We start from the raw sequence: 20,206 nt of genomic DNA, 5'->3' as shown, positions 1-20,206 counted from the left end.
GTGTGAGTGTAGTAGTAGTAGTAAAAGGAGGAGGAGGCATCAGACCCCTCCTACTTAAGTCGCACACTCACACACACACACACACACACTAACACACACACATATGTTCATGTTCAAGTGCAAGCGACATGTGGAGTTTCCTGGTTTGTGTCAGGAAGTGTGTGTGTGTGTGTGTGTGTGTGTGTGGAGGTTTGACTGATGGGAGATGCCTGTACAATGTTCAGCAGATGGGAGGTACCTACTGAATGACTGACTGCAGACCTCCCCCCTCTTTTTCTTCTACTCTCTCTCTCTCTCTCTCTTTCACTCACACACACACACACACACACACACACACTTCCTGACACAAACCAGGAAACTCCACATGTCGCTTGAACTCATATATATGTGTGTGTGTGTGTGTGTGTGTGTGTGTGTGTGTGTATGTGTGTGTGTGTGAGTGCGCGACTTAAGTAGGAGGAGTCTAATGCCTCCTCCTCCTGTTACTACTACTATACACTCACACACACACACACACACACACACACACAAATCAATTCAATTCAGTTGCAACAAAGTGAATCACATTCACAATAGAGGCAAAAGTCTTCACTTTGCGTCTTCTTGTATACAACAGATTAGCATCTCCGCCATTTGGTTTGTAGTCCAAAATCCCCATGGAAAATATGAATGGGCTTTTTGTAAAAAGCCAAATATAAGGGCAGCGTTGAACAGATATCCATGAGATTGTGTTTTGTTGTGGGGTTAAAATGCATCCACCAGCATCACATGTGTGACTTCTGATCTTTCAGTTCCTTTTAATATTGATTTTTGCTAATCAGTGCTAATCATCGCAGAAAGTGGACTACAACAGCAGTGATGAGCAACTTCCTTTACCTCTCTTTTACAAACATTTTTTGTAGTTCAGTCTCCTGTGTTGTACATTCAAATTATTACGAGTTGCTATATACATTTAGCCAATCACTTCAAACCACCGGATAGCTAGCTAACAGTTGTAGTCCTCTTTCCCAAACTATTAGCGTCTTGCTAGCAACAATCGATATAAAAAAGTAATTGCAGGACAAAAATGCACAAAGATGATGTCAGTTGATGTATTTTATTTCATGGAACAAAAGGTAATGTAGATAGTAAACCTCTGTGCAGCACAGACTGTATTTTTGGCGTTTCTTGCAAATCCCATATATATGTTCCACAGGGATTTTTCTTTACAGCCAACAAAATTACATCATTTCAGCTCTCTATAGACAGTTATTATGATCTACAATGCTCTTGTCTTCTTTTGTCTTTCTTTCTCTTCTTTCTCTGCCTTGTTTTCTTTTCTCAGTGTGTTCCTGCTGTGTGTGTGTGTGTGTGTGCGTGTGTGTGTTCTTGCACATCTGTCCTTGTGAGGACCATATGGTATGGTAATGATACCTCACAAGGATAGAAAGATGACGAAAATAGAAAGAAAGGACAGAGTGAAAACATTTTGAGAGAAACACTGCTCACTTCTTTAAAGGGCTTGTTTAGGAATTAGGATTAGGGGTTAGGTTAGGGTTAAGGTTAGTTTGGGGTTAGGACTTCTTCTTTCTAAGGCTTTTGAAACATACAACGTGTCCATCTCAACAGAATTGAATTTCAGTGCTGTATTTAACTGGGAACTGATCATTTCATCACTGACCCACCTGATTGATTTAGTGTTAAGATAATGTCAACTTGTTAGCTAGCTAACCATAGTATCTGGTCTAGGGTGACCACATTTTCAAACCCCCAAACCGGGACCCTTAAGTGTACCGCACGTTCATGCACACGCACATGTATGAGCTTATGCACGCACCATAGGCCGTCTTAATATGATCTTTTATGTCGGCATTTCCACCGTTGCGTGACCGAAAATGTTCTCTTGCAGTGTGCAGAACGCAACATTTTGGTTCTCGGCTACTTCACAAAGAAAAGAGTAAAGCCTTCTGGAGTCTTTAGAAAAGACCGACTTTCTCTTCAGCCTGACAGCTAACTGTTAGCGTACTGACAGATTCTGTCAGACAGAGACACAAGCGTCATAGGCAACAGCCTGACAACGACACATTGATTGATTGACACAGACAAATCAGTGTTGAATTCAGACGCGTAGTGCATTGTTTATGTTTTTTGATTGGGTTAGGTAATAATGAGTGGGACAGAACATGATAAACGTCTATGTAAGCGCTGAAAACAAGTAAAATACTATTATTATTTTAATTTTGGTGAAAACCGTGACAATTTGGTTGTGAATGTTGAAAACCGGGACATTTTAGTGTTTTACAGATATTTGTCGGGACTTGGTAGATCCATCTTGAAACCGGGACAATCCTGGACAAACCGGGACGTCTGGTCACCGTAATCTGGTCAGCTAACCATCACTGTCTTGTTGTTAACACATCTGATTAGCACTCTAGCTAACGTAGCTAGTAGCAGCTAGCGTTAGCATGTTGACATTAACATCAGTGTGTTTGCTGGCTAGTTAGCTAGCTAACAGTTTGTTCAGGTTAACTGAGCTGACTCTTCTCAAGCTCCAACTCTTCATGTTTTGGAGTAGAGACTAGGGCTAAAGACAAGACAGTTTACTGTGTCACAGTAACCTACATTTGGAAACAAATCCACCTTATCACACTATTCACTTTTACTGAGAACGTTACTGAATGGATCTACAGCCACACCACAACAAGCTGACTCAGCTGCTCTCTGCTGACAGCTGCTTCAGACACATTTACACTTTATTAACTAACACACAGTTCTACAGTTGACCTCCATGATGGAGACAGATGTGGCTGCTGGGAGATTTGTGACACAACTGCCAGGCTTCAGTATAGTATTACACTTTAGTTAAAAAAAAGTTACAGTGTGCTGTAATTAATCAGTGTGGATGTAAATACTCGTGTTGCAGAGGGCCGGCTCTCTGAGACATGGCAGATGTTGAAAGGGGAAAAGGGCTGGAAGCCATATGGAGAATATACTATTACTAATACACTGCTGTCTGACCCGCTTCTCTCTCTCTCTCTCTCTCGCTCTCTATCTCTCTCTCTCTCTCTGCCTGACTCATTCTCTTGATCTCTCTCCCTCTCTCATTATTAGTTTCTCCTTTCCCCTATTTATTTCCTCCTCTCACTCTTCTCCTCCTCTTCATCTTTCTCCCGCTCCTTACCACTCATTCCCTCTCTCTCTCTTTTATTCTCTCTTTCTCTCTCCACCAGTTCACTTGCATCTCTCTCTCTCTCTCTCTCACCCTCTTCCATTCATTTTCACTCTCTCTCACCCTCACTTTACTCCCTCTTTCCCTCATTCCTTTTCTTTCTCTCACCCTCCCTCCCTCACTCTCTCTTTCTCTCTCAATTCATGTTCTCTCTCACTCTCTCTCTCATTCTTCTCTCTCATGCTGTCCCTCATTCTCTCTCTCTCTCTCTCCCTCCCTCTGTCTCTCTCTCTCTCTCCCTGCCTGACTCATTCTCTTGATCTCTCTCCCTGTCTCATTATTAGTTTCCCCTTCCCCCTCTTTATTTTCTCCTCTCTCTCTTCTTCCCCTCTTCATCTTTCTCCCACTCCTTACCACTCTCTCTCTCTTTTATTCCCTCTTTCTCTCTCCACCAGTTCACTTGCATCTCTCTCTCACCCTCTTCCATTCATTTTCACTCTCTATCACCCTCATTTTACTCCCTCTTTCCCTCATTCCTTTTCTGTCTCTCACCCTCCCTCCCTCACTCTCTCTCTTTCTCTCTCCATTCATGTTCTCTCTCTCTCACACTCATTCTTCTCTCTCATGCTGTCCCTCATTCTCTCTCTCTCTCTCTCTCTCTCTCTCTCTCTCCCTCTCTCTCTCTCTCTCCCTCTCTCTCTGAGGATATACATGAGTTCAGTGTCGGTCGTCCAGCCTGGGGCCTCGCTGTCACTTGACAAACTGTTCCATACAAAGTGTCCATTCACTGCCATAGAAATGAGCAAACAGATATTTCACACACACACACACACACACACACACACACACACACACACACACACACACATACTTGCACAAAAGAGTGTACACACAGACACAAAGATACACACACTTATACGTGCGAAGAAACATACATATGCATGCACACACACACACACACACACAGAGCTACACACATTCCCATCCATCCCAAAACATACACACAAAATTGCATGTTATACCAGTACAAACCCAGCCACGTCAACACACACACACACACACACACACAAAACACACACACACACTCAAACAGACACACACACTCACACAGCCACTCTAATACACACACTCAGACACTCCAAAACACACATACAGCCTTCACTTAAGCATACACACACACAAAAGCGTGCATGAACACACACCGTCACACACAGCTACAGAAATCCACACACACACACACACAGTGACACACACACACACACACACACACAGAGCCTCAGAGACAGCCCTGGCCCCAGACATAATACATGCATTTCCACGCTTGGATCCGTCACGCTTCCTCTTCTTTCTCCTGTACTCTTCAATTAAATTAATCATTTTTAAGCGTCGGCCGAGGCGTGAGAGGCCGCTGACACCCCTGGCTCTCTGTCTGGAAGCAGCAGACTCCTCACAGCTCACACACATTTACATTTTCAACACACATTTACACATTTAGACTCTCTGCCAATGAATGCAGCGGCAGAATGAGCTCACATTTCCAGAGCGACGGCATTACAAGCGACCGACACTGAAGGGTGGAAGCAGCTAATAACAATTAGTTTGTCACTCTAATTGTGCAGCTTTTATGTGTAATTGTATTTTTAGAAATCGGTAAATTTACATTCACCGCAGTATGTTTTGACTAAAGTATTGTATGCTACATTTTAAATCACATCCATTACACATAGGCTCTCCATAAGCAGTGGTGGAAGAAGTACTCCGATTTTTTACTTAAGTAAAAGTAGAAATACCACAATATAAAAATACTTTGTTACAAGTAAAAGTCCTGCATTCAAAATGTTACTTAAGTAAAAGTACAAAAGTATTAGCATCAAAATGTACTTAAAGCAACAAAAGTAAAAGTACTCGTTATGCAGAATGGCCCATTTCAGAATAATACAGTATATATTATATTATTGAATTATAATTATTGATTCACTTTAATGTTGCAGCTGGAAAAGGTGGGGCTGATTTCCACTACTTTATATACTGCTGGGTAGTTTACAGTAATCTATAATAATACATCACAATTTATTAGTTGATTATATTTTGCATTAATAATCTGAATTTGCAAAGTAACTAGTAACTTAAGTTATCAAATAAAGGTAGTGGAGTAAAAAGTACAATATTTCCCTCTGAAATGTAGTGGAGTAGAAGTATAAAGCAGCATAAAATGGTAATACTCAAGTAAAGTACAAGTACCTCAAAATTGTACTTAAGTACAGTATTCGAATAAATGTACTTAGTTACTTTCCAACTCTGTCCATAAGCATTAGTAATTTTACCTAATTTTAGAGTAACTAAAGCCCAAAGTAAAACCTGTGTAAAGCCTGACATCTAATGGTAAAAAGCATGCTACTGAAATTGTCATCTGCTATTGTCTGATCTGTGGTGCCACCTGTTGTAGAAGGTGACATCATCATCTGGCATCAAAGATCAGCCAATAGCAGATGGCAATTCCAGTAGCATGCTATTATCATTATTAATATTATTAGTTATAGTAGTAGTACTAGCATTAGTATTATTATAGCTGTAGCAGCCCAAATAGTAGCAGTGTCACACAGACAAATTCCTGTACTTTTATTGTGTGAATAAAGTGATTCTTATACAATGTTATGTTTTACTATTTTAAATAGACCATTGAAAATAAAGATCTCTGAAGTGAGCCTCCATAACTTTGACAGTTTTGCGTTAAGCTGCACATTCAGAAAAGTTTGTAAACTGGTTGTTTCAATATTTTACTCTGCAACAAAACCAGTGTCTGAATGTAATTGTAAAGTGTAATTTTAATTGATTTTAATTGATTGTCTCTATCTACTATAGTTTCTACTGAATTGACTTGGGTTGCAAAGTGGTGCCTTGCACTCTCTTTGATGCTATATGGGATTTGACTCGAAGTTTAGGACTGAGACTTTGAATTTTTTTGTCTTTACTCTCAGTTAAGAAGTAACTACATTTGTACCTACTGCAAAACAGATTAGGGGTCAGACAAGGACAGACAACTGCACTGTGACACATTATATGATTTCAAGTCTAGATAAAAGCGTCTGCCTGAAATGCAAATGCTTAAATGTTATTTTGTTACTTCTTCATATAATTACTTCCTCTCCTCTCTTCGTCTGCAGTACGTCTTTGAAATTGAGCGGTATTCCCCTTTAAACTTTCTCACTTCCTGCTGTAGACTGTGTTGTGGAAACAGCATGAATCTTTATAGTATACGAACCGCCTCAGTCCGATAAAGATCACTGGATGGAACCACAGTGGATCATCTACAGATCTGCGAAGTGACGCATGCGCCGCGCAGCCGCGCAGCTTTCTAGGGAACAGGGAGACAGGAAGTCCAAAATGGCGATGGACGGGATGATGTCCACGTCTTCATCGGGTCTGGGTTACCACAATGTCGGGGACTTTTACCCCAGAAAATTCGGCCCCAAGCCGGACGTGGTTCCGTCCGGAGTGACCGAGAGGAAAGTGGGGCCGCTGGATAAACCTGACATGGTGTCGGTGGATGTCATTAACATCAAGGATTCAGGTTTGTTATGCTAGCAAGCTAACGGCTAACTACTGGTATCTAGTAGGTGGCTCTGGCTAACGCTAACTTGGCTAGCTGTTCCTGAGTCTGGTTGCCAACGTCAGCTGAGTTTCCCATTCATCCCTCTGCTCACTGTAGTACAAACAGCAACGTTGTTTATATCGGTCAGTGTTAGGCTAGCTTAGCTTTCCTCATGTTCACTGGACCCTAGCATCTTGTTTTGTTGATGTTAGCTGCAGGCTAACGATGCTAGCTAAGCATCAGTCAGCTGGCTGACGCTGTCAAGCAGTTAAACTAACAAAAACAAAAAAGGTCGAAAAGTAATACTCAAGCACGGTGTTTCCAGTTGATTTGTTTTGTAGATTTGGGGATAATCTTGGTTCTTAGACCCATGTTTACTTCTGGACTCATCACAGGACCAGTTCCAATGTTTGTTGCAGGTTAATAATGGGTCTTAGTTGGATATTTGTGGTTAGATCAGTGATTCTAAACCTTTTTCATATCAAGGACCCCTAATTTAGTCCACATTAGAGCCACAGACCCCTATTTGATGAGATTTTGTCTCTTGGACCCAAATCTGAGAATGTTTTTGTTCAGAACTGCATGACTATCTGTATTGTAGGTGAAGAGATAACATGAGAAACTATGATCAAAAGAGTCATTCTTCTACATTCTCTTGTGGTAACTTCTGGTAAATGAAATAATGCTGAAGTTTAACAATTCATCAATTTGCTGGGGAGCCCCTGGAAGCCCTTCAAGGACCCCTGGTGGTCCCCAGACCCCACGTTGAGAACCACTGGGTTAGGTCACGAGACATAACGTATGAGTAATTGTGCTGTAAGTACAACAAGTAAGTTTTGGGGTGGCAGGCTGAATAATTAGGGATTGGGCTTGTGGCCGGAAGGTTGCTAGTTAGAATCCCTGGACCGGGTGGGAACAGCTACCGCCGAGATGCCTTTGAGCAAGGCACCAAACCCCCAACTGATCTAGTGGAGCTGCTTCATGGCTAATGATAGAAGACTGTGGTTTTACTGGGCAGCTCCCAGGTGTGAGTATATGGACATGTGTGAATATGAAGCACAGTAGAGCACACGTATGATCAGAAAACTTAGACTGTAAGAGAGCATGCGTGCTCAGCCGACTCTCTCTGGGTGAATAAAGGCTGAACAACAAATAAGACCAGATGTTGAACTTTCATTGTAATTCTGGTTCTAGCTTCGGGGGACCGCCACAGTTAAGGAATGCAAAGGAAACACTGATTGAGTATCATCATTAGCACAGAAACAGTCGACTTCCTGGAGCTCATAGATTGAAAATAAATCTGTTTACATGAAACGTTCAGTAGCACGCTGCACCGCACATCTGGAGGCTGTCAGTCAGAGGTGGTAGAAGTACACAAATTCCCTACTCAAGTAAAAGTGCAAATACTCATTTAAAAATATACTCCAGTAGAAGTTGAAGTACCATTTCAAATCCTTTACTCAAGTCAAAGTATAAAAGTAAGTGGACTTAAATTTACTTAAAGTATAAAAGTAAAAGTCGTTCTCTAAAAAAGTAATTTCTAATGTTCTAAACTGGTTTTCTCTTGGGCGTTTCTCTGAATCCGAGATGAGAAAGAGTCTGCAGCTCAGATCAGGAACCCGAACCCTAGCAGCTGAATTCACTAACGTTAATTCTCTCTCTCTTCTTGCTTCTCTCTTCTTCCTGTTGCTTCTCTCTCTCTCTCCTTTTCCCTAATTTTTGGTGTCGCTTTGCTGAACAAGCAGCCGATCACATCTGGCTCTTGATCAGCTGCTTCCGGGATGGAAGCCGTCTGATGCTGAAAATATTTTTTTTTTTTTAGAAAATCAGTTGATGATTTCCCGAGAGTAACGAGTCTGTTTTGAAAATGTAGTGAGTAGAAAGTACAGATTTTTCTTTTGAAATGTAGTGAGTAAAAGTAAAAAGTCTTCAGTAAGTGTAAAGTGCAGATACTTGAAAATCTTACTTAAGTACAGTAATGAAGTATTTTTACTTTGTTACATCCCACCTCTGCCATCAGTACTTTGTTGCTGTTGTTACATATTGAGAGTTAAATGTGCTTTCTTCCACAGATGTCCCCTTGCACAGGAAGAAGCATGAGCACGACACGTATGTCTTGGTAAGTGTACGGGGTTTTCATCCGATTTGGTGGCAACTTCACCAGTGGGCTGGGTTCCAGGGTTTCAGGGTTCCAGGGTTTAAGGGTTCCAGGGTTTAAGGGTTTCAGGATTTCAGGTTATACTATCTTAACCCTAATTCCTGTTGTTTCAAAAGGTGATAAAAGCAAAGTGAAGATAAAACATAAAACCATAGTCACAACAAGTTCATCACATAAAATGTCAGATAAAACAAGTTCACATTAAAATAAATAGATAAATACATACATGAAATAAAACAAAACACAAATAGAAGGGAGTAGAGTGATTATAGAAAGGCCTTCCGATAAAAGTACGTTTTCAGGAGTGTTTAAAGGAAGGCACTGAGTCCGTATAGTGCTTTAAAAGTTATCAATAAAATCATAAAACTGATTCTCAAATGTTCAGGTAACCAGTGTAGAGTTGCTAAAATGGTCTCGTCTCCTAGTCAAAGTTAAAAGCCCCGCTGCAGAATTTTGAACCATTTGAATCCGATCCAAAACTTTTTGATTAGGGCAGGAGAACAGTTACAGTAATCCAGTAATCTAGCTGAGATGAAAGAAGGCATGAATAATTCTCTCTGTGTCTTTAAAATTCAGGATTGATCTAATTTTTTGCAATGTTCCTAAACTGGAAAAAACAAGAACTCAAGTGTTATGATGATTGGTTACCTGCCAAAGTGGCTGGTAGAGTCCGGAGATTAACCAGAATTTGATTGGCATTTTCCATTCATTTTTCCAATTTTAATTTGTTTAATTGGCAGATATAACAACTTTGTTACTGGTTGAAAATGACAAACTTAGACAGCTGCTTGTGTAAACTTGATCTATAGGTTTCTAACAGGTTAGACTGGCTGTGCAGCAGAAACCAGCTGTTGATCTATTCTGTTCACACTGCTGACTGCTGTGTTCAGAGTCATTTATTCCATTTAGTCTATAACATACAGAGCCACACTGCTCAGGGCAAGTAGCAGGCTCTCCTCCATGTTTAATAATAATAATAATAACTAGAAAATTTCAGGAAATTTTGAGTGTGCCTGCTGCTTGGTGCGCATCTCCATCCCTCGCACACACACAAACACAAACAGTATGACAGTATTAAACAGTATTAACTGTCGACCTAGCCAATCACGGGCAGGTGTGACAATTTCTGCCCAGAGACCGAGTCACTAGTTGCTATGGATACAGGCCCCCCTGTGGCGGGAAACTTTGAACTAATGTTTCATTAGCATTCACAATAAGCCAAGACTGTCCCCGAACAAATCCCTGTATCTCGAAAAGTAAAGGTCGCATCGAAAATGTTTTTTCACTTTGAGCGTCCCAAGACTTCACTGGCGACACTGATGTATGACATGTGTCTGTATGATTTTAAAAAAAGGAGCTGTGATAAAATATAAATCACCTCCTTTTCTTCTTCTCACTCTGGGTTTGAGCGGTCAGATTACATGGAAGCGGATGGGAGTGTCGGACAGCACTCCCTGCACTTTTGGGCGATTTATTCAAAAACCGTGGGTCCTATTTCATGGAAGTAACATTGGGTGAGAGAGGACAAAAATGCCTACAATTTGGTGTATAAATCTTGTTTGTAGAGTGGAAGCTGTGGGACTAAGATGATAATGTTTGGAAGATTTCTGATCAAACTTGAAGGCGTGGAGCTAGAGTGTGTGACGACATCACGTGCTCTAGGTCTGAACATTCCGCGCATTACACACCCATTATAAAATCTGAAACTGTCCAAAAGTCTTATAAAACGTAAACTGCGATTGCGTAAAAACCGTAGTAGCTATTGAAAAGTGTCTTTAGACCAACAGAGTTCAAAGTCTTGTGACCCGTGTAAACTTTTAATCATGTTTCTGCGACAAAGTATGACTGAGTGGCGTGGCTCCAAAGAGGGGCCGGTTTGATGAATTTCTGCGATTTTTTTTTCCGATTCTCCATTCATTTCAATGGGCCGAAAATCACACGTTTTCGCACTTTGTGCAAAAACTTTACGTGCAATCTCTAAGAAAAGTCATAGCACTTGATTCCCGATCAAGGCGCACGTTTTGATGTATTTTGAGGGGTGTCGCGGCTACGCCCCGAGACTAGTTACGCGCCGAAGTTTTGCAAGGAAGAATAATAATATTAAGTATGAGCAATAATATAAGTGTGCTCCTTTGCATTGCAAAGCAGGCACACTAATAAGTATGAGCAATATTAAGAGTGTGCTCCTTTGCCTTGCAAAGCAGGCACACTAATAATCTTTATTTATAGAGCACTTTTCAAAATCCACGTTACAAAGTGCTTCACAAAGGCAGCAAAATAAAACAAGACAAGTCATAAAATCATCAGGTTTTAAAAGAAAACAGATAAAAACAACTTGGTGTGTAAAAACCAATACAGCGTAGGAAAAGATAAGAATAGGAAAAGAAAAACATTTTTTAAAGGAAATAAAAGACGGTTCAAAGGAAATTAAAACTCAAGTAAAATCAGGAAAGGCTCTCCGATAAAAGTATGTTTTAAGAAGGGACTTAAAGGAGATCACTGACTCAGCCGACCTGATTTCCTCGGGCAGATCGTTCCAGAGCCTCGGGGCCCTGACTGCCAAAAAAAAAAAAACTGTTTAAACTCCCTGTTCTGTCAGAAGAGCGATGCTCTGATGCTCTGATGCTCTGGCGGCAGAGCGGGTTGACAGCAGATACAGTTGTGAATAAGGTCTAACTGTGGGACTTCTGCCGCATTCGCACCAAACATGCTTGGAGCGATTTATCTGAACTCTGCAGTGTTTCCTCCTTCGGTTCAGCTGGTTTGTCCAGGTGAGAACGATGACCTTTGACCTCTGGTGGCACCAAATAACGTCACCGAGAGTCTCAGTCCTCTAACAAGAGAACTGTGGTGCAGATCCACACCAGTTTGTTTTGAGTCCCCTGTTCACCAAAGTCACTAACCTGCAGGATGACAGGTCACCAAAGCTCTGTCCAATAAACGAGCTACTTGTGAGTCATGTGACATTTGTTTGCAAGCCCCGGCTCGCTTGTATTTGGTCAGTGTGTGAACCTAAACAAACCAAATACAAAAAAGCTAAATGACAAATGCCAAACCTTCAAAGCTGTAATGTTCAGAGCAGGAATCTTACTTTTTTGTACAACAGCCACAGTGGCCACTTGAATCCAAAATTTAATCTCAATTTTTTTAAATTTTTGTCTTGTAAAGTAGTGAAAGTTAGTTAGTTCGTTTCCAGCGCTGCCTAAACAGTAACCATTGTTTCCAGATACATTAGGTATTGTTTTATGTATTTATTTCTCCTTTATTTAACCAGGTGACTCCCATTGAGATGTCCATCTCTTTTGCAAGGGAGCCCTGGCCAAGAGAGCAGCAAGCAGATATTACAATATAAAATACAAAACCACAATATACAAATTACACGGTATACGTACAAATGTACAACATTTAGTGTATACACAGTATACACTGCCAGTCAACAGTTTGGACACACCACATTTTTCTTTATTTTCCACATTTTAGAATAACAGTAAAGACTCAAAACTATGAAATAACACAAATGTAATTATGCAGCGACCAAAAAAGTGTTAAACAAATCAAAACTGTCTTATATTTTGGATTCTTTGTCTTGATGGAAAGGCAAAGGCTTTGGAAAGAAATTCATACATAGGATCAACTTCACTATTTATATTTGTCTAAGAAACTCATTTCAAGCATTCAAGCAGAAGCCTGTAGATCAGAACGGCTTTAAGAGAATGAGAAACAGAGTACATAGTGTGTCCAAACTTTTGACTGGTAGTGTACATTCTCAAGTAAAACATCTGCAAACCTCAGTTTTTAAAGACTGCAACAGACTTTTAAAACCACCCAGAGGGATGAAGTGATCCAGGTTTGCATCTTTCTGGAGCTGATTCCAGGAACATGAAGCATTAAAACTAAAAGCCATCTTCCCAAATCCCCCGGAAGGGGCGAGGGACAGTGGAAAGTAATAAATTCTGAGAAGGCAAGTTGTAAGAACTGGTGATACAAATGAAAAGGCGATTTAAATAGCCAGGGAGTTGCCCTATGATTCGTTTTGTTTCGTTTTTATTAGTCATATGTAGTTTAACACAGGGTCAACAATACAATGAAAAGTGCTGGACGAGAGTCAGGTCAGCTGAGCAGTAAAAAAAGAAAAAAAGAGAAACAATAAAATAAAAATAGAATAGAATATAGAGCAGTATACATATGTAAAGTGAGATATATGTACATAAAAGTGACAAGTGTTTTGCACAGAGGGTATGTATCAGTCCTGGGTGAATAGCAGCAGTCCGTGGTATAGTGCAGTTTTTATCTAAATAGTGCAGACAGGCAGGCTTTGTAGATAAAAATCTTGTTAGTTTTATTCTTCAATCATCGTATAGAACCCAGAAATCCTCCTCCTGCCAGGCTGGAGTTTTGACTTAAATACTGAGAAGAGGTTTGTTGTTCCTCAGGTAAAATCAGTGTTATACACAAACACACCACATGATGGCGGTGCAGGTCAAGCTTTGCATCCTTCTCTTCTTCTCCTCTGATGTTCTGCACTACATGCAGCAGTCACACACATTAATTTACTATCACAAATTTAAAGTTTGGATTTTGCATCTGATTATCTTTTTTTATTCATCTCAATGTAATTCATGACAACAAACTGTCTCTCTGTTACATCTGACAGTCAAACACCTGGTTTGGATCAGGACAGAAGGTTTCATTCTCACAAAACCACAGCCACATTTTATTTTGCAGCACAGTATTTCTTCATCAGACTGAAAGTCATCACCTGCTGTCTTGTAAAATGTATATATATATATATTTTAGTAATTATTATTTTTATTTTCTAACCTGCAGGGCACCATTCATCCATTCCGGAAGACGCACAGATCCATCTTTGGGAAACTCTCGCAAGAATTCAGACTGGTAGCCTCAGATAGACGGGTAAGGTGTGTGTGTATGTGTGTGTGTGTGTATGTGTGTGTGTGTGTGTGTGTGTGTGTGTGTGTACGTGTGAGTACGTGTGTGTGATCGTATGGAAGTGTGAGTAATAAAACACTGTATTTCACTCACTCTGTCCCTGCTCAAAACAGACTTACAAAACAGACTTAACAACTGTTTGTGTTATTTGATATTTTTTGGCGACATTTTATTATGATCATCAATCCAAACCAAATCCGCCCGGTCGTTACGATCAAAACCCCTTCTGGGTTTTCACTCAGGAAGTGCTACTGGGAGAATCCTCACTTTATAATCCCATTATGGTCTGATCTGTTTAGATTCTCTATCTCATATGCAGCATAGCACCCAAACACCTCCAGTAATCCAGCTTTCCTACTAGGTCACCATGTTCCAGTAAAGGCTGCAGGGAGGAAAACACCAAACACCAGTCAACTGCTGGTCAACTGTATGAATACTGCAAAATCTAATATCACAATATTTTAGACCGAATACCTTGATAACGATAATGTGACGATATTTTAGGGAATGAGTATTCGTGCTTTCATAAGATGTTTACACACAAGAAAAACCTGAAAATTAGTAATGATCATTAGTAATCAGTAATGTGCAGAGGTGAAGAAGACTTAAGACTTGACTTGACTTGGGTTCTGGTGACTTGGGACTTGACTCTGACTTGTACTCTGATGACTTGAAAAGGTTTCTAAAGTCTTGACTTGAGATCTTGTGTTTGTGTAAATGACTTAGATTGAAAGTGATGAGATTTGTTCCAGCAGACGACTGAATTTAAATTCTGTTTTCTGAATTTGTATGGAATGACTGAATTTATTGAAGTTGAAACTGATTATAGAAATCAAACTCATGATGCTCTTATCAAGTTTGTATCCTATTAAAACCATATTGCATTGAAAGTCCTAGATATTTAGTTTTCTTTAAGATATTAAATTGATACTGGACTCTTGATTTGTTCTGACTTGCTGTTCTACATTTAGACTTGAGACTTGACATTAATGACTTGGACTTGACTTGGTAATCTACATTTAGACTTGGGACTTGACTTGTGACTTGACATTAATGACATGGACTTGATTTAGACTTGACTTGGTAATCTACATTTAGACTTGGAACTTGACTTGAGACTTGACATTAATGACATGGACTTGACTTGGACTTGACTTGGTAATCTACATTTAGACTTGGGACTTGACTTGGACTTGACTTGGTAATCTATGTGTAGACTTGCCTCAAGACTTGAGAGTTCCTTTAATACCAGGAAGAAGTTACATCCAACTTATTCCACAATATTGGGATAACCAAAATCCCAGACGATATTTTAGTCTCATATTACGATATCGATATTATACGATATATCGTCCGGCCCTCGGTCCGTTCTAGCGGCCATTCTAGGAGTTTTGTATTTTACTCCTATTCCTATTTGGCTGGTAAAATACTAGTTAATAATAAAAGTTAGTTTTCTGCACTGATACTGGAGGCTTTAAAGCATAACTCCGGCCATTTTGGACCTGGACCCTCATTTCCCCCTCGTTTTCCATCACACTTGATCGATTCTGACCAAGATCTTGTCAGCTGCTTCAGTAAAGAGCTGCTGACGTCTTGTTTGCCTCGGTGCGGCTCTCCCGGTCCATTCCTAAAATCAAACGCACACAAAAGATGGTTAGATAGAAACTGGGTTGGGTCACATGTGCATAAAAGAGAGTTCCCACAAAAGACAATAAAAGACAGATCACACAGTCCATAAAAACACAGGAGGAGAAAGAGTATTTTCCAGGAGGACATAAATATTGCTCAGGAACCAGCCAAAGCCAATAGAAATCCAATATAATGCTTGAGATACAGGCTTATACAGTACAAGCCAATACAAAAGCATGTCTTTTCCAGCGTTTACCGGTTGGATGGTTGGTGGTAATGTCTCTCACTTTGACAGCGCTGCTTTATTGTGATCTAAATGTCAAGACAGATTGGAGATCAGCGCTAATTGTTACTGCAGGCTGTGAGCTGCCTGGTAAACATAAACATAAACACAGTGGCTGATCCTGTATTCATTCAGTCGAGCGAAGCTTCCACCACAGCAGCAACACTAAAAAACCACTGCTAAGAAAATGGGAAATAACAGGGGAATTTGGCCTCATTTTCCACTAAAACAAAAAACGTTTGCATTCCACACCTTAATCTTATGCTAGGAATTAATGTTTTTCTGTAACTAAAGTGTATGAAATTTTTTTTAGTCCTGCACTGGAACAATAACTTGGAACAAAACAGGGACAGATGTGGAGCCAAAACTAAAAAAAATACCTTCCAACAGCACTGTTACATAAAATTACAGAGAAAACACTGCAGACATGATAATGAACTTGAAAGGATCACAGACATGATTGTTTTGTGTGTGTGTGTGTGTCAGGGTTATTGTACTATAATCCACTTTGACCATACACCAGGAGGGGTGTGTGTGTGTGTGTGTGTGTGTGTGTGTGTGTGTGTCTTGCTTTCCCATAGAGCGGAGGATTGGATTACACGGTGTCGTACACGGCTTAGGGACCAAACATAGTTGAAGCTGGCGAAAGTTGAGATGTGCTTCCTCAGCGCCTCGTCACCCTCTGCTCATTCCTCTTGTTACCTTTTGTGTCGTGACATCGGACTGCGGATCGTCAAGGTCCTTATGATGCGATTCGGTTTCAAGCACGAGTTCGACCGATTAGGGTTTTTTGAAGTCGCTGATAGATGATATTTTGTGCCGATGTTCAGCGTCCTTTAATTTGGCCGTTTTCATGCCAAAGAATTACACCCACTCAGTGTTTTCCCTCAGAGTTTTCTTCTTGTCAGGGTGGAAAAGCCTCTGAAACGGCATTTAGACCATCATGGGACACTAAAGTTCTCCAAAGAAACCCAGTAGCTTCAAAGTAATACTGTAGGACGATGTTATATAGATATTGTGTAATCTGCTTGTTCCAACGCTTATATTGAGCGTGAAATGTTCAAACCCAAAACCCCAAAAAATTCAGCCTGACATGTTTGGTGTCTTTGGAAACCTTTGGATCTGGACTAGAATTTAAAATTAAGTTCTGTGGGTTTGAACAAAGCTTGGCTGCGAAACATGTGTTTGTATTGATGATCCCGCATGAGGGACCTTAGTTCTGCCGGACAACTGCAAAATGGAGGAGAAGTTGATTACAGTCACTCAGAACAGTTCTCTACATAAACAAATCAAAAACGATGCTTGGAAATCAGTTGCATCCATTATTGCGGTCAATGGAAAGCTCTGAAGGAATTTTACTGTTTATCTTGAATTAATTCTACCTATTTAGCACTTGCTAGATAGCAAGCTAGCGAGAGACATTATGGAAGGCAAAACCAAAACAGGAAAAAATACATGATTTACCTGTTTGGATCCATATCGTCGTAGGCTGCTATACATTAATTAGACATTAATGAATTCATTATAATTTTGATAATTGATTAATCTTTTTAGTCATTTATCAAGTAAAAATACCAAACGTTTGCTGGTTGCAGCTTCACAAATGCTAAGATTTGCTGCTTTTCTCCATTTCATATCGTTATAAAATGAATACTTTGGGGTAGGGATGTCCAACAAAAATCGATGATCAATTTATTGTTTATGTATCACGTGTTTGAATTGCGTCATCGCAGCCGGTTAGTCCAAATGCACAAATGAGCATTAAACCAAAGTGGAGAGCTACTTGCAAGAACATGTAACATATTTGGGCCTAACAAACATCGATGTTTGATCGTTAACTAGCAGTGCAAATCGATCAAGATTTTTTTGAAAATGTGCATCCCTACTACTAGACTAAGGATGCAATATTAAGAATCACTTTGGACTCTGGGAACTTGTGATGGACATTTGAAATTAAAATACTGGTTAGTTGCAGCCCTAGTGATTGCAGCAACCCAGGTATCACAGTTTTGACTCTAAAATGATACCATGGTGTCAAACAAAAGCATGAAACTGAAACTATAAAATAACCCATGAAACACTTTTTCACCATTACAGTAACTTTGACGAGGGGCAGCTGAAGTACATTATAGTGTTTCCTGCAGTACCTACAGTAGTATTTCTACTTTTGTGCCTGTTGGCAGCACATTATTATGTAAACTCATCTGGAGCATGACTTTCTGGTAAAATATAGGGCAGACATAATCTGTGTGTAAATAAATATGTGACTATAAGGATTAATGTTTGAGAGAGTGTGAATCATATACAAGCTGACGGATCATATAGTGAAAACACAACAAAAAGAGAACGGCTTCTGTAAAAACTCTGTATATCTGTGGGGATATCTGTCCGGCACCGGTCACAAGCTGTCAGGCCGGAATAAAGTCTTTATCATCTTAATGGAGGATAATGACGAGGCTATAGTCTGTAGTATACATTTCACTGTCAGGGCTTAATGCATGGGATTAGAGAGGTGTCCTGTTGATGCTGGCACGTTAAGACCTCTCCAGCACCGGATCCAGAGCCGGGACGCGCCTCTCTCTTTTTGTTTGGCAGAGAACGCAGCATCAAACCACACTCCCAAATCTAGCAGTCGTGTTGCCTGTCCGTATTTCACATACGGCTTGGTATTGGCAAGGACCAATACCCAGGAAAATTTAAAAATAGAGCTGAAAATACAACTTGCTGTGTACCACCTGGGTAGTCTAATATGTACATCACATTATATTGATAACTCAGCGGACAAATTGAGTCAAATTTAATTCAAAGGGATTTGAGGGAAATTTAAGGACATTTTAAATCCGTTTTAAAACATGAATAATTTTTTTTAACGTATCGATACGAGGGGCTGGAAAATCAATACAGTATCATGGAAAAAAATATCGCAATACTCAGCTGTATCGATTTTTTTGCACAGCCCTACAGAACATGGCTGAGGATCTGCTTGTAATCGTTAAAGAGTCCATGGGTAAAATCGGCATAGATGTGATTCACCGAGCCGCACTTAGAAATGTTAAACATTTTATAACTGGTTCAGCTGCTGTTTCTACAACTTGTTTTCCATCAAAATACACCTTGGGAACTCAGTTTTAAAATGTGACATTTTTCTGTTGTATGCCAAATTTGCCAGTGGTCCCTAAATATTTGGAAATGGTCTTTAGAAGTAGTCTGCAAGGTGTGTTTTTTGCCGATATGCAACATTAAAGCTCTGTGTAGCTCTGGTAGAGTCTTGGGTTGTGTCTCTTCCTCCATGATAAAACCCCCAAATCAGTGATTCTGTGATCTGTTGCTCCGGTAGAGCAGACTGGAGAATTGCGTGTTTTTTTCTCTCTCCATTCACTGCCATTGTCTGGAGGAACAGTCTGACAATCACTTCTAGGCAAGGCAAGGCAAGTTTATTTATACAGCAGATTTCAGCAACAAGGCAATTCACAGTGCTTTACATAAAACATTAAAAGCATCGAGACAAAGTGAAAAAGATAGAATTCATATAAAAGAACAAGCAAAATGCATTGCATTAAAAGAATCAAATCAAGTAAAATAGAAAGATATTTTTACCCCCCTTAAAGGAAACACAGAATCAAGTGGCGTTACTTCTTGGTATTGAGTAGTCACTCTCACACTGGTGACACTGTCAACCAGGATACGATTAAGTCTGCTTTACCTCTCCAAAGATAATCACAACTTAAAAGACCTCACAAATATGTATAGCGCTATAACTTTTCGGAGAGTGAACTCACTGTCAACCAGCATACAGTTAAGTCTGCCTTACCTCTCCAAAGATAATCACAACCTAAAAGACTTTTTGCCAGCCTGGTGACACTGTCAACCAGTATATGATTCTAGCACATAAAGGAACGCCGACGAAGCAGATTCTGACAATATATATGAAAAATAGTTAATAATATTTTTTTTTTTTAAGTGAGTTGGGGTTATATCATGGCCTGGAAGCTCCACAACCCAAGGTACTACCAATGTTCAACATCCCTTTAAATGACCAGATTTTGCAGTAGAGTTTGATGTTCTCTTGACGTTCTCTCCCATACAAAGAGAGAACAGTGTGTGTGTCAGGTTAGGTCTAAGCTGGATCCTCTGGCTATAGGTTCTAGCAGGCAGCAGGTCCATACATCCAGAAGACCCCAGGGTTCAATCCCCTCTTTAGGAATTACGCGGCGCTCTTCCATCTGTCCTGCTTCTGTCTATCTATCCTATAGCGAAGCTCGACCCTCCTCTACTGTGTTGTTAAAGTAAAGCACACACACTACCAGTCAAAAGTCCGACACACCTGATTGAATCTACTATATTTTTCATTCTCTTAAAGCCATTCTGATCTAAAGGCTTCTGCTTAAATGCTTGAAATGAGTTTCTTAGACAAATATAAATAGTGAAGTTGATCCTATGTATGAA

At 40.0% G+C, this 20,206-nt stretch overlaps 1 protein-coding gene across 1 annotated transcript in view; it reads left to right on the top strand.

Moving 5' to 3' along the window:
• Positions 1-6,532: 6,532 nt before the first annotated feature.
• The window catches only part of LOC139667659 (zinc transporter 6-like), a gene marked incomplete at its 3' end in the record, with an annotated part of 50,887 nt that continues 37,213 nt past the window's right edge, over positions 6,533-20,206 (top strand). The window contains exons 1-3 of the mRNA XM_071547144.1: positions 6,533-6,719; positions 8,813-8,859; positions 13,726-13,812. Coding sequence (XP_071403245.1) covers positions 6,533-6,719; positions 8,813-8,859; positions 13,726-13,812 — 321 coding nt within the window. The remainder of the gene's footprint in view (positions 6,720-8,812; positions 8,860-13,725; positions 13,813-20,206) is intronic.

Source organism: Centroberyx affinis, unplaced genomic scaffold, assembly GCF_046629955.1.
Source record: "Centroberyx affinis isolate AG114_WGS23_722 - 3 ecotype Tasmania unplaced genomic scaffold, CSIRO-AGI_Caff_v1 ptg005689l_1, whole genome shotgun sequence".
Lineage (NCBI taxonomy): Eukaryota > Metazoa > Chordata > Actinopteri > Beryciformes > Berycidae > Centroberyx > Centroberyx affinis.
The sequence above is the reverse complement of the archived record's forward strand: the minus strand, read 5'-3'. Positions and strand labels throughout refer to the sequence as shown.